At 43.1% G+C, this 14,263-nt stretch overlaps 1 protein-coding gene across 1 annotated transcript in view; it reads left to right on the forward strand.

The window, feature by feature from the left end:
- LOC139265760 (succinate--CoA ligase [ADP-forming] subunit beta, mitochondrial-like) overlaps window positions 1-14,263 on the forward strand; it is a 159,246-nt gene that overhangs the window by 94,029 nt on the left and 50,954 nt on the right. The window contains exons 6-8 of the mRNA XM_070883129.1: window positions 5,592-5,730; window positions 6,872-7,033; window positions 9,601-9,743. Of these exons, the coding sequence (XP_070739230.1) occupies window positions 5,592-5,730; window positions 6,872-7,033; window positions 9,601-9,743 (444 nt within the window). The remainder of the gene's footprint in view (window positions 1-5,591; window positions 5,731-6,871; window positions 7,034-9,600; window positions 9,744-14,263) is intronic.

Raw genomic sequence — 14,263 nt, forward strand, 5'->3', positions numbered from 1 at the left:
GACACCGGGAATGTAGAGACTTGTCCCAGGAATCCTGACAGTCCTTGTGTTTCAGTGAAGGCGGGGAGTTTAAGCTTTGATTGTACAGAAGACATGAAGGCTCCCGTATCTATCAAGAAGGGTTGCCACTCATTCCGAATTTTTAACAATATCATCGGTTCGTCATCCGGGGAGGGTCCCTGCACAATCAAGCTGCGTAGTCAATACGAATCGGGGGACGGTTGGCCAAAGGGGTTGTTCTGGGAGAAGTTAGTGTAAGATCCCCGTCCTCTCCCCCCTTGCCCCCCTCCTCTTCCTCCTCTTCCTTTTTCGTGCTGACGGGAGGGACAATTTCTATTGCAATGTCCTTCTTGCCCACAAATAAAGCATCCATCTCGTCTTTCCCAGCCCCGACCTCTTCCCATACCAGGCCGGGGACAGTAGGGCAGTCCGTAATTAGCAGGGCCCGGGCCATTTGAGTGTTTGATCCCTGTTTATCCACCCAACCCTGCACGCAATACTGCGGTTCCATCTGGTATCCCCTTGGGTTGGGTTTTGGTCCTTCCACCCGAGGCGGCTCTTATTCAGTCTTGACCCGGGTTGGGGGCGCACCTCCTCCCTCTCCTTTCTTTTCCTGCCAATAATATTTAACTGCCCTTTCCATTTGTCCGGATAGCGTGAGCAATCGAATAGTTGTTCGAAGATCACATAGACATCTATAGTGGGGTGGTCTGCAGCTTGTTGTGCATCAGGGTTTGGCATTGTTCTGACAGGGAATTGGTGTCGGGATTTTGGGATCTTGGAAATCATTTCTAGGTTGGAGGATGTTTCGGAGCTGTCTGACTGCTTGACAGTTCTGCGTCTCGATCGGCGGGGTGTTTGCTACGTTTTTCACAACTTGGACTGGTAGATTGACTAGAAGATTTACGGGACTGTCTGTGATATCGAGATATAGTTCTGCCCTTTCGAGTGTGAGATCTGGTCCTTTCGGCTATATTGCTGGTGAACTGGGGATCCGAATCGCTATCGGAGGATGAGGAGTCAGTTTGGGTTTGTTGTTTTGGTGGTATGGGGTTATTTTTAACTCCTCTCGCCGGAGTGTAAGGTGGAGGGTGTTGGGAAGAGGACTGGAGCAAGGGGCCAGGGGGTGCGGGAGGCGCCGTTGGGCGCTGAGTCAGTGACCACTCATCAATTTCATCATCAGCCTCGGTTAACACAAAGCCAGCCATTTGACTACGTAGTCGGTCAATACCTTTCTCAGAGGTCCCAGAGGATCTCTTAGTAAGTTTCTCGTGCGCACATTCTTTTTTTTTAAGACGTCTACAGTTTTAACAGGTGTTCCCTCTTTCAATGAGAATCCCAATTTAATAGCATTTATTTGCCAACTTGACAGAAGTGATGCATCTTTTAATTTTTGACAATCCCTGTGCTTTTTTTGCTACCTCTACGCTTCTAGTGCCACCTAGAGGCCACTGGTCATCTCCTAATAATTTGTTCAGGGCTCCTGATAATTTTCTAAAGTCTTCAGCTCTTTCAGGGAATTCCTCACATAACTTTTGTAGCGGACTATCCGCATCCGTTGTTCTATCCAACTGATTACCCATTTTCACGCTGCCCCTCGTATTACCGTGCCGTTACGTGTTTGTGTCGTCGTGCGATTTGAACAAACTTAAAATAAACACAGACTTTACTGAAACTAACACTGACTTTGAACAAACTCAAAATAAACAGACTTTACTAAAGCTAACACTGACTTCCGCGTCGCCCAGCGGTTCGCGTCGCCGCGCGATTTAAAACACTTAAAATAAACAAAGACTTTACTAAATCTAACACTGATTTCCGCGTCGCCCCGCGGTTCGCGTCGCCTAGCGATTTAAAACACTTTAAAACACTTAAAATAAACAGAGACTTACTGAAACCAGCACTGACTTTGATATCACCCCGCGGTTCGCATTGCTGCGCGTTCCTGTCGTCCCACGTTCACTCGGCCGCGCGCTCGCGCCGCCGCACGTTCCCGCGCTGCTACGTGTTCCACGCTGCTGCGCGTCTGCGTCAGCCCTCCTTCACTCGGCCGCACGCTCGCGCCGCCGCACCTCTCGCGTTGCTGCGCGTTCGCACCGCCGCGCGCTCCTCTCACCCTACCTTTCAAGTTGCTGCGTGATTTAAATTCAATCAGTGCCTAGACGGGCCAAGTGATATACGAGGTCGACGTCACACCTGACTTGAACACCTATCCTCTATTTAATTCCCCATAAGCCTTACTTAATTCCCTGTGAGCCTAATTTTCTAAATTTGATTTCTTATGAGCCTTATTTAATTTCTTTTAGTCTCCAAATTTCCCTATCCTTTCGCGTCACTGCGCAGTTTAAATCCAATCAGTCAATGAAAGCCCTAATTTAATGGAGTTTTTCTGCCAACTGGACAGGAGTGATTTATTTTTTTTTAGACTGCAGTGGAATTTTTCTCATAATTTAAAATCTCAGAACATTTTTTTTTTAGCACCTATTTAGTACGTTACTTTTTTTTGTCTTTTCCATAACTAGAGAGAAGTCTGGCACGTAGGCTGTGGACTGCTTTTCGTTATCTCAATTGTTCCAGCCTCAAGGTCGTGTTATTTAATATAATATATATTTTTTGAATCCTTTTGAATCCATCTCAGTTGTTTTGCTGTGCCTTCTCTGAACGTTTTCTTTTGACAAGTTTTTTTAACCACCGGGACCATGTAATTTTTTTCTTCTTTTTTTACTCAACAAACCTATCCTTTGTGCATTTCCTGGCTCTGTAACTTATCATCCGAATATACGTAATTCAATATGGTTCACACTCTTAAACTTCCCACATACAGGACAACACTACGAAGGGTTAAAAAAACTTTCATTCTGTTTGAAAAAGTAGGTGGAGACAAAACAAACCACAACTCCCCGGCTTTTTTTTTTACAGTAAAAATCACAGAAGCATTTCTTATTTAAACAGACGTTCACAAGAGTCTCTTTTCTTTCCCTATCTGTCCCTATCTAGCTCTAACTATAACCTATCTTTCCAAGTCGCCGCTTGGTTTGCGTCATCGCGCAATTTCCCTATCTCTATCCCTATTCTAAGTTTGAAAGGTATTCACCAGATTCTCCTGGATCTCGTTCAGACACTACCTGAGAACCAGCGAGTGGCTAAACTTTCCTCAGACTTTTGAAACCGGGGGAAACTGGAGCAGTATTGAAATCATACTCACTCCAGTGGCCACTTTCCCCTCGTCTCGTCCAAGGCTAGTCTGGCTCTTAATTCGCAAGTTTTCGGCAGTCGTCCGTTGAGATCCCACTTCTGACACCAAATGTTGATTCCTGGATTCTTTTACCTCAATCTGGTTCAGCAAAATTACTGAGTTGAATACCTCTTGTGCTTTGAACAAAGCAGTCTTTATTTTACCGGCCGGCAAGACTTATCAGACAGAAGATATACTCTCTCGATAGAGCGTACACACTCCCTACGGATAAGTGACGTTACATTGTAAAGGGACGATGGTTATACATTTTCGGCAAAAGATAACAAGATAGGGCTAGAGTGACATCCTAGTTCAGCCTATCCTCTTAGATCCCTCTTTCCCTTTGTCCACTCATAAGCCGACCTAAGTATGGTCTGATTTTAAACAAGGACCTTCTGTTAATGTTTCAGGTTAATAACATGATTTAATAAGACCTTGAGGTTTTTCTGCAAGCTGTGGGTTTTGTTTCAATACATGTTAGTGTTGTAACATTTCGCAGTCTCGAGTCTGAGATGTCATGGCTATTCCTCCATGAATTCTTTGTTAGCTTATACTATCCCTATACAATTCCCTCGTTCTCAACTTCAATGTCTCTATACATTTTTAAACATTCACAAGGCCACGTGAAATAGCAAGGTCAAGGGGGTGGCGGTGAATATGGGTCGGGGAGTTTATATGGGGGGAGAGACTGAGAGTGGATAGGATGAGAGAGAGCATGATGAGTTGAGATGGAGGTTGAAATCACTCAGTGGAGGATGCGAAGTCACTCAATGCAGAGACTGCGTGTGGAAAGCAGTGACGATATCTCGGTGAGAAAGCTGTCATGGTACTTGGGTGGATGGTAGAGAAAGAGGATTTTAAATGAGAGGCAAAGAGGGGTGGAATAAGGTGAGATGCTTAAAGAAGGAGATGGTGCCAGAGGCATAGGGAGACTGACCAAGATGTAATTTGGTGATAAGTGCCACACTATCACCAGAGAGTTTTGGCAGGGCAAGTGGTGGAAGGTATTGCCAGGCAAGGAGGCTTAATTTAGGGGAAGGTGTCATCACCCCTCAGCCAGGTTGCCATGAAGGCCATGATAATCCAATCATCCTCAATAAGCTCATGGATGGCAAGGGCCTTGTTCACAAGTGAACGGACATGCTGGTTGGAGATTTGAAGAGGGATGACAATAGCTGATCCATTGGCAGAGTCCACAGGGTCATCATTGGGAAGGGGTGAGTGGGACAGGAAGTAGGTTGGCAAGATCATCCTCCAGTGGGTGCACTGGGCGGGATAGTCAGCGAGAGAGAGTAGGGTGGCTCAGTTGGGATTTCTGCTTGTAAGGAGGCAGCGACGAGTGCCTCAATGGGCCCTTCAGAGGATGCCAAGAGAGGCACAGAGGGAAGCTGTAGGCTGATTGAAGAGTCAAGTCTGGGACGGCGACAGGAGAATAGGAAAGTCGAGGAGTGCTGAATTGTTGGGGTAGGGATTTGGGATGGCAGGGTACCCGAGAAGGGAGAGTTGAAAGGAGGCATGATGGCAGGAGAGAGGGATCTCAGATGGGTAAATGGAAAAGAAAAAAGCATCCGGAGCTGTAGCCTAAACGTAGACATGAATAGACACAGAAAACTCAAGTTACGTAAGCCTGGTTGCATAGCAAGATTAGGACACACATATCCTGGTCGTAAGTGGGACAAGAGTGGAAACAATAGGAGGGAGTCCAGATTTAAAATCAGAAGTCCCGGGATGGGATAATGTTGACATGGAGTCAGCTTGGCACATCAACAAATGTCCAGGTTCGGAGACAGGTTTGGGAGGGCGAGTGAGCCAGAAGCCAGACATCCATGTCTCCACACTTGGTGTGCTTTGCCTTGTGAGTGTATGTAGGATAATTACCAGTAAGTTATTTAAAACAAAATCAAAATGGTGCATTATATGCTGGAAGTCTATGGGAGTGCAGTTTTTAAGTTGCCTTGGGATCTACTTGAACTCGAGGCTAATTTGAGACTTGTAAAAGTAATGGTTCTCTACGGGTCTGGAGTTTGTGCAGGAGGAACAACGAATTTTTTTTTTAAAAGCACTTGCCCGAGGGCTTTATTTATTCCACACTTGCCCCATCATTCACCATGATAATTTAAAATATTACTGTGATCTGATATTTATTCATCAGTCTACTTCTGCCAAATTACCACCAAAATCCTTGCTTTCAGAGGTGCTTTCAGCTTTTTTTTGGGGGGGTGGGGTGGGGGAACGATAAGGTAAACTACCCACGACAATTTATGAGGCTTGTGAATGTACACTTGTTGAAGAATTTCATTTGGTTGTGTGTTTTTTCACAGTAGGTTATGGCATTTTATATTTTATTGTACATTAGGTTGCTCAGCAGATGGATTTCCCAGTTGCTTTAATAGATGATGCTGCTGATGTCATTGTTCGTTTATATGAACTCTTCGTGAAATATGACGCCACTTTGATTGAGATAAACCCGATGGTGGAAGACTCGTCGGGCGTGGGTAAAGTAACTCTTACTGTTCTCTGTTCCTAAATATCACTCCTGTTAAAGAAGATTTATATAAAACTTTGTTAATCACATTCCTGTATCTGCTTTGGTTGCGACTCTCCATTACTTAACCCAACCTGTCTCTTCCATTTTTAAAGTACGATCCGTACAAACTAGAGAACTCATTTTGTACAAGTAATTGAACTGCTAATAGAGTTGCAGCTAATCTGTTCTGATGAGAGCCCTATGCAGCATAACCTGAAATGTATAGTTCTAGTTTTTTTTAATGAGCTTCTGATTTAAGTATGCTAAGTTGTGGTTTGGTTTCAGATTTTATTGCAAGCATTCTGATAGAATTAAAAAATAATAATTTGAGCAATAATGTGTGAATTGGCATTTAGCCTCTGGGAGGGCAGGATTTCCAAAGGACATTATGTATTTAGTGTCGAAGCTATTTGTGGTTATGAACACCGTGTGACTCATGCAGAGTTATTGCTTAGACCTGGCCTCAAGTGAAGTTATACACTTAGTACTATATTAAATCAAACAATCAACCACCTGTGTTGCAGACACTTCTGTTCTGTGCTGGATAAATAAATGTTGAAAAAACTTCAATTTCTTTGTATTCATTGAATGTGACCCATCTCTAGAGCACTGAGAAGGCAGTGGTGAGCCTTCTCTGTGAACCACTGTAGTCCTTGTGGTGGTGCTATGCCCACAGATGCCTACATTCATTGTGGATTTCTTCATTCTTTGAATATAAATTATCTTCTATGAACTGACATACTGTCCTGCTTGCCCCTCTGATTTGGGCTAGTTAGAACTTTTACATACATATTGGTAAATTATTCCTTACTATGTAATTGTCTTTGTTTCCTTTCCCTTGATTGGAAGGAAATTGTTCTGTAGTGTGCTGTATTTATGTAATGTGATGTGGCATGTGACCACTATTTGAAAACTTGCAAACTTCATGGAATTTTTCAAGTTGTTTGAAGTTATGTGACAATTCTCATTATTTTTACACTGATATATGTTAACTTTTCTAACCTGTTTATTTTTACTTGAAGATCTTTGCCTTTAAAATTGCCGTTTGTGTAAACATGGCAGATTAGTAACTTTCGACAGATCAGTGAATTTCAAGACCTATTTTTCAGTCATGTGCATGGATGCAAAGATCACTTTCGATTCCAATGCTGCATACCGCCAAAAGCAAGTGTTTGACTTGCAAGACTGGAGCCAAGAAGATGAAAGAGACCGGGAAGCAGCAAAGGCAGACCTTAACTACATCGGACTAGATGGCAGCATTGGCTGTTTGGGTAGGAAGGAATGTGAATTTGAAAATAAATAATATCTATTGGTTAAAATAGTGGAGAGCAATTGTACCAATTCATCAAAGGTTGCCACAACCTCTTTTATTTTGTCTTTACACAAGAACATAAGAAATAGGAGCAGGAGTAGGCCATTTGGCCCCTCGAGCCTGCTCCGCCATTTAATAAGATCATGGCTGATCTGATCATGGACTCAGCTCCACTTCCCTGCTTGCTCCCCATAATCTTTCAAAGCTCTTTCAAAGAGCCGGCACAGACACGATGGGCCGAATGACCACCTGTGTTGTAAGATTTTATAATCTTTTATTCCCTTATTGCTCAAAAATCTGTCTATCTCCGCCTTAAATATATTCAATGACCCAGCCTCCACAGCTCTCTGGGCAGAGAATTCCACAGATTTACAACCCTCTGAGAGAAGAAATTCCTCCTCATCTCAGTTTTAAATGGGTGACCCTTATTCTGAGACTATGTCCCCTAGTTTTAGTTTCCCCTATGAGTGGAAATATCCTCTCTGCCTCCACCTTGTCGAGCTCCCTCATTATCTTACTTGTTTCAATAAGATCACCCCTCATTCTTCTGAACTCCAGTGCGTATAGGCTCAACCTATCTTCATAAAACAACTCCTTCATCTCTGGAATCAACCTAGTGAACCTTCTCTGAACAGCATCCAATGCATGTATATCCTTCCTTAAATACGGAGATCAAAACTGTACGCAGTACTCTAGACTTGGCCTCACCAATACTCTGTACAGTTGTAGCAGGACTTCTCTGCTTTAATACTCTATCCCCCTTGCAATAAAGGCCAACATTCCATTTGCCTTCCTGATCACTTGCATACTAACTTTGTGTTTCGTGCACAAGGATCCCCAGGTCCCGCTGTGCTGCAGCACTTTGCAATTTTTTCTCCATTTAAATTATAATTTGCTTTTCTATTTTTTCTGCCAAAGTGGATAACCTCACATTTTCCCACATTATATTCCATCTGCCAAATTTTTGCCCACTCAATTAGCCTGTCTATATCCCTTTTCAGATTTTTTGTGTCCTCCTCACAATTTGCTTTCCCACCCATCTTTGCATCATCAGCAAACTTGGCTACATTACACTCGGTCCCTTCATCTAAGTCATTAATATAGATTGTAAATAGTTGAGGCCCCAGCACCGATCCCTGCGGCACCCCACTAGTTACTGTTTGCCAACCGGAAAATGACCCACTTATTCCAACTCTCTGTTTTCTGTTAGTTAGCCAATCCTCTATCCATGCTTATATATAACCCCCAACCCCGTGCGCTCTTATCTTATGCAGTAACCTTTTATGTGGCACCTTATCGAATGCCTTCTAGAAATCCAAATACACCACGTTCACTGGTTCCCCTTTATCCACCCTACTTGTTACATCCTCAAAGAGCTCCAGCAAATTTGTCAAACATGATTTCCCTTTCATAAAACCATGCTGACTCTAGATTGAATTATGCTTTTCCATTTGTCCTGCTACTGCTTCCTTAATAATGGACTCCAGCATTTTTCCAACGACAGATGTTAGGCTAACTGGTCTTTCCTCTTCCTTTCTTAGAGTCATTAAGGTGTTCCACTCACTGAAAGGTGTTGCCTTCCAGTAGCTTACCAAAGTGGCTGCCCTTCATGTATAACCCAAGCCTATCATTTTTGTGAACTATTGAACTATAGTGTCTCCACAACTAAGCCTCATCTTTCCTCACCCAATGCCCACAAATTTGCTTTTTTCCAGTAGAACCAGATAGTGTTCAGGAGAAGGAACCTTGGGAGATTTCTCCCTCCCCCCGCCCCAATGTAGTTATGCCAGGAGCATGGAGACCAGCTGTTAAACCCCTACTACCATCCTAACTTGACAACACAGACCAGGAATTTTACCTGGGATGGGTCAGCTGCATAATGTCTTTAGTAATTGAGCCATTGTGGTTGCCACATAACCTCCTTTCTATCCTATAATGGTTTTACATAAAATAACAAATGGCTGGGAGCATACATGGAGCTTAATAACACTGCCAGAAATCTGTTTTGTATGTGCCGATCTGCTAGCCTTCTTGGGTTAATTCAGCACTCTACCCTTCCTTCCCTCTTCCTATAAGCCGTTTGCACTGTGGGCTGATTTATTCTCAGTACCTAGTTCCTAAGTTGTCTGTAGCTTTCAATATCATGCATCTTTTATTTCCTTAAGGACAGTCTTACCATCACTTCAGCTGTTTATAATTTTGTGAAACTTGTACACCTGTACAATTATTTTTCCCCTGTAAACTATTCTAAACGTTATTCGATTCTACAGTGCGAAATGTCCGCAACTTATGTCTTTGAGCAGGAAAGGAGATTTTCTGTTTTCAAAATGTGCAATTATTTTCTTTCATTTAACATCTCGTAAAATAATTTAATAAAGTAAATTTATGGCTATGTACAAAACCATAGAAGATGTCTTCATTCCTAGTGTAATTTGCAATAAATTAAAGAATGTTGATATTTTCTGCTTTTGTGCCGACATACCAGTGCAGTGCTTGAAATAGTTGTATTTGTTTTTGTTTACACAGTGAATGGTGCAGGATTGGCTATGGCAACCATGGATATTATAAAACTTCATGGCGGTACTCCAGCTAATTTCCTAGATGTAGGCGGTGGAGCCACAGCCCAGCAAGTTACAGAGGCCTTCAAACTTATAACTTCAGACAAAAAAGTAGGTATAAAAATATTCAAGTTGTTAAGTTAGAAATTATTTTTTTTGTAATTTGCGAAGTTGTTGACTTGTGCCGAGATGCAGCTCCATAGATGTGAGAGGCCCTAGGCTCCGACACCTTATTTGTGTGGTCCACCTCTGTGATGGGCATCACAGGCCAGCGCAATCCTGTCCTTGCCTGACGTCTGTGGCCATGTATACTCACTAATGTGATGTGCGCATACTTCGCAGCGGGAGTCACTGACTAGCTATCGAGAGGGGAGCCCTGGCTGATTTTCTCCAGCCTGGGTGCAGTAAAGAAACAAATTGTCATGTTCTTACCATTGTCCCCAACTGATGTCAATAAGCTCAATACTGACTTAGAATTTAACCTGGCATTTTACTGGTTGGCATTGCTTAGTATCAGAATGTGTGGTGTATTTACCTATTGCTATTGGCAATTCTCATGTGTAGCAGAATTACTTTCCTGAGAATATATAATTTTATTTGCTTTTACTACTACTAATCAATGTGAGTCAACTTATATTTGTTGTATTCTGAATTTGTATAATTTATACAAGATTCCCATTTCTACACACTACTCATGGAAACGATCACAGTTATTTCGCTATCGAACCACTTTCTCAGTAAGTATAGGCCAGATATTGAAGTGTTCTTTTGTTTGTAAATTAAGCTACATATGAAGACACATGGCAATCACATAAATACATTCTGTTTATCCAGATGGGTTGTGGTATATACACAGACTCAAGGCTTTCTCAAATTCAGAACTACAAAGCAACATATATATATAGAGATAGTTGTGCATCATTAAGTAGATAGTGTATAAGCAAGATTTAGATTCCTTCTTGGCAGTTAGTACAGCACAGAAGGAGGCCATTCGGCTCAGCAGCAGCTCTTTTGAAAAGCAATCTGGTACGTCCCACTCCCACACTTTCACTATATCTCTACAATTTTTTCTCCTTCAAGTACTTATCCAATTCCCATGTGAAGGCTACTATTGAATCTGTATCCACCGCCCTATCGGGCAGTGCATTCCAAATCCTAACCACTTGTTGGCGTAAAAAGTTTTTCCTCATGTCGCCTCTGGTTCTTTTGCCAATCACCTTAAATCTGCGCCCTCTCATTATCGACCCTTCAGCCATTAGAAACAGTTTCTCTTTATCTAAATCCTTCATGGGTTTTAAACACTTCTATGAAATCTCCTCTTAGCCTTCTTTGCTCCAAAGAGAACAGCCCCAGTTTCTCCAGTCTATCCATGTAACTGTAATACCTCATCCCGGAACCATTCTCGTAAATCTCTTCTCTAACCTCTCCAAAGTCTTCACATCCTTCCTAAAGTGTGATGCCCAGAATTGGAAACAATACACCAGCTAGGGCCAAACTAATGTTTTATATTGGTTTAGCATAACTTCCTGGCTTTTGTACTCTATGCCTCTATTGATAAAGCCCAGGATCCCATATGCTTTATTAGCTGCTTTGTTAACCTGTCCTGCCACCTTCAATGATTTGTGCACAAACACCCCCCAGGTGTGTCTGTTCTTGCAACCCCATTAAAATTGTACCATTTAGTGTCTATTGTCTCTCATTCTTCCAACCAAAAAGTATCATCTCACACTTCTCTGCATTGAACCAGCCTGTCTGTCTGTCTTGAAGTCTATTACTATCTTCCTCACTGTTTACTACACTTCCAAATTTTGCGTCATCTGCAAATTTTGCAGTTGTGCCATGTGCCCCCCAGGTCCAAGTCATTGTGTATCAAAAACAGCAGTGGTCAAGTACTGAACTTTGGGGAACACCACTGTATACCTCTCTCCAGTCCAGTTAGTTACAACTGAACAGAAGGAATACTGGTTTGAGACATCCTGGCCAGAGGGCATGTCTATCAAAGAGGTGGCAGGAATTTGTGATGTTTTGGATGAGCAATGGTGATTAATTGTTCCTAATCAATCCTGAGCTTAAGAGTGAAATGGAGGCTCAAATGAGTCCACAGGAAGGGGCCACACATTTCAAAATCTGTTTGGTTCAAGTTGCAGGCTACTTATTACTTATTGTGATTGTCGTGTCCTGTCGATATAGTACGGTGTTAGATGGGGTCAGAGTAAGAGATAATACAAGAAGGTTTACAGTGCATGTGTGTGAATGCACGAAGTGTGGTAAATAAGTTTGGTAAGCTGCAGGCAAAAATAGACACATGGGGATTTGATGTTGTGGCGATAACTGAGACCTGGCTCTCAAAAGGGCAGGATTGGGTACTAAATATTCCTGGATACAAGATGCTCATGAAATATAGGGAAGGAAAGAAATGAGATGGGGTGGCAGTATTGATTAAGGAGAATATTACAGGGCTGGTGAGAGAGGATGTCCTGGAGTGGTCAAGGACAGAATCTGCTCGGTTAGCGTTGAGAAACAGTAGAGATGCCATTACACTACTGGATGTATTCTATAGGCTACCAACTCGTGGGAAGGATACAGAAGAGCAGATTTGCAGGGAAATTACAGAGGTGCAAGAACTATAGACTAGTGATAATGGGGGAACTTCAACTATCCTAATATAGACTGGGATAGTAATAGTGTAAAGGGCAGAGAGGGGTAAGAATTTCTGAAGTGCTTGATCAGTACATAACCGACCCAACGAGGAGGGAGGTATTGCTGGATCTGGTTCTGGGGAATGAGGTGGATCAAGTCGAGCAAGTGTCAGTAGGTGAACATTTAGGGAACAGTGATGACAGTATCAGCATATAAATAGTGAACGGGTAGTAAGAGGAGGGGCCGCTTAGGGACCAAAATGGCGACCTACGCATGGAGGCAGAGGGCCATGGCTGAGGTACTAAATTAATACAGATTGAACCTCCCTTATCCAGAACTCCCGTATCCAAAACCACCCCCCGTCCAGAACCATTCCCGGGTGACACATGCGCAGAACTCCGACATGAACAAATTGAAACCCTTCCTCGCTGCCGACTCCCTTCCTCGCTGGCCTAACCCCGTGATCCACCGCCCCTCTCCCCATGATCTCTCGGCCGCACTCCCAGCTCCAAGCCAGCCAGCCCCGATATCCCCTTGCTAGGTACCTGTACTATCACCCCTCGTTCGGAAAAATCCCTTATCCAGAGCAGGCCAGGCCCCGTGGGTTCCAGTTAAGGGAGGATCAATCTGTACTTTGCATCTGTCTTTACTAAGGAAGAAGATGCTGCCGAAGTCATAGTGAAAGAGAAGGTAATTGAAATACTGGATGGGATAAAAATTGATAGAGGTGGTATTAGAAAGGCTGTCTGTACTTCAAGTAGATAAGTCACCAGGACCAGATGGAATGCATCCGAGGATGCTGAGGGAAGTAAAGGTGGAAATTGCAGAGGAACTGGCTATAATCTTCCAATCTTTCTTGCATATGGAGGTGGTGCCAGAGGACAGGGAAATTGCAACTGTTACATCCTTGTTCAAAAAAGGGTGCAAGGATAAACCCAGCAGCTACAGGCCGGTCAGTTTAACCTCTGTAGTGGGGAAGTTTTTAGAAACGATAATGCGGGACACAATTAACAGTCACTTGGACAAGTGTGGTTTAATTAAGGAAAGCCAGCATGGATTGGTTAAAGACAAATCATGTTTAACTAACTTGATTGAGTTTTTTGATGAAGTAACAGAGAGGGTTGATGAGAGCAAAGCTTTTCTCCGGGCAGGACCCATCAAAGCAGCGACCCTCTCTTCCAAGGGGGTCAGTGGCTGCAGATCTGTTGGGCCTCCTCCTGTTCGAGTTCTTTCCCTTTTGTTTGCCATCTTCTGCAAAGATGAAAATATAACTTTTTCGAGAGGTGTCTTTTTGCTGGGTGGGACATATACAGATGGTCACATTTATAATTGCAAATCCATTGAATAAATGAAAACATTACTTACACTAACTACTTGACCAAGGTCCTGCCACTTTTTGCACTGGCCTCCAGACCTCTGGGTGGTCACCATTGCACAGTGATCTTCTGCAAGTTGATTCCAGCGTTTCTTCATTTCTCTTGGTGAAACTTTTATGTGACCTCTGCTGGTGTCCAGCTCGTGCCATCTGGCCTCAATTATAGTAACCAGTGCCTCCACTTCATCCTGTGAGAAATTCTTGGACCTTGCACCGTGTTGTATCTTGTATTGCAGCTCCGATTTTTCCAATGCGAATTAAAGTTCTCACACGCAACTGGCTCTTTAAAAATGGCCGAATGCAAACCGGGAGCTGTACTGGGCATGCGCATCCATAGGAATTACGTCAAAAATGTCCTTTTATTCCGCGCATGTGGCGGGGGGGCGGGGTGGCGTCGTTTTTTCGGCGCAGACATTAGGCTCCACTCCCCGAGGTTATAGGACAGGCTGCGCGGCGCCAATTTTAATAAAATAGAACGGGGAAACTTGCTACTTTTTTCTTTGCAGTATTTGGGGCCGAGCAAAACGGGCGTAATTCTGGCAATATGCCAAAAAACAGCATTGGGAAAAATTGAGCCCTCTGATTCTATGTTTACTTCATATGTTTGTAGTTAACA

The sequence above is a fragment of the Pristiophorus japonicus genome, chromosome 6 (assembly GCF_044704955.1).
Source record: "Pristiophorus japonicus isolate sPriJap1 chromosome 6, sPriJap1.hap1, whole genome shotgun sequence".
NCBI classification, from domain to species: Eukaryota; Metazoa; Chordata; class Chondrichthyes; family Pristiophoridae; genus Pristiophorus; species Pristiophorus japonicus.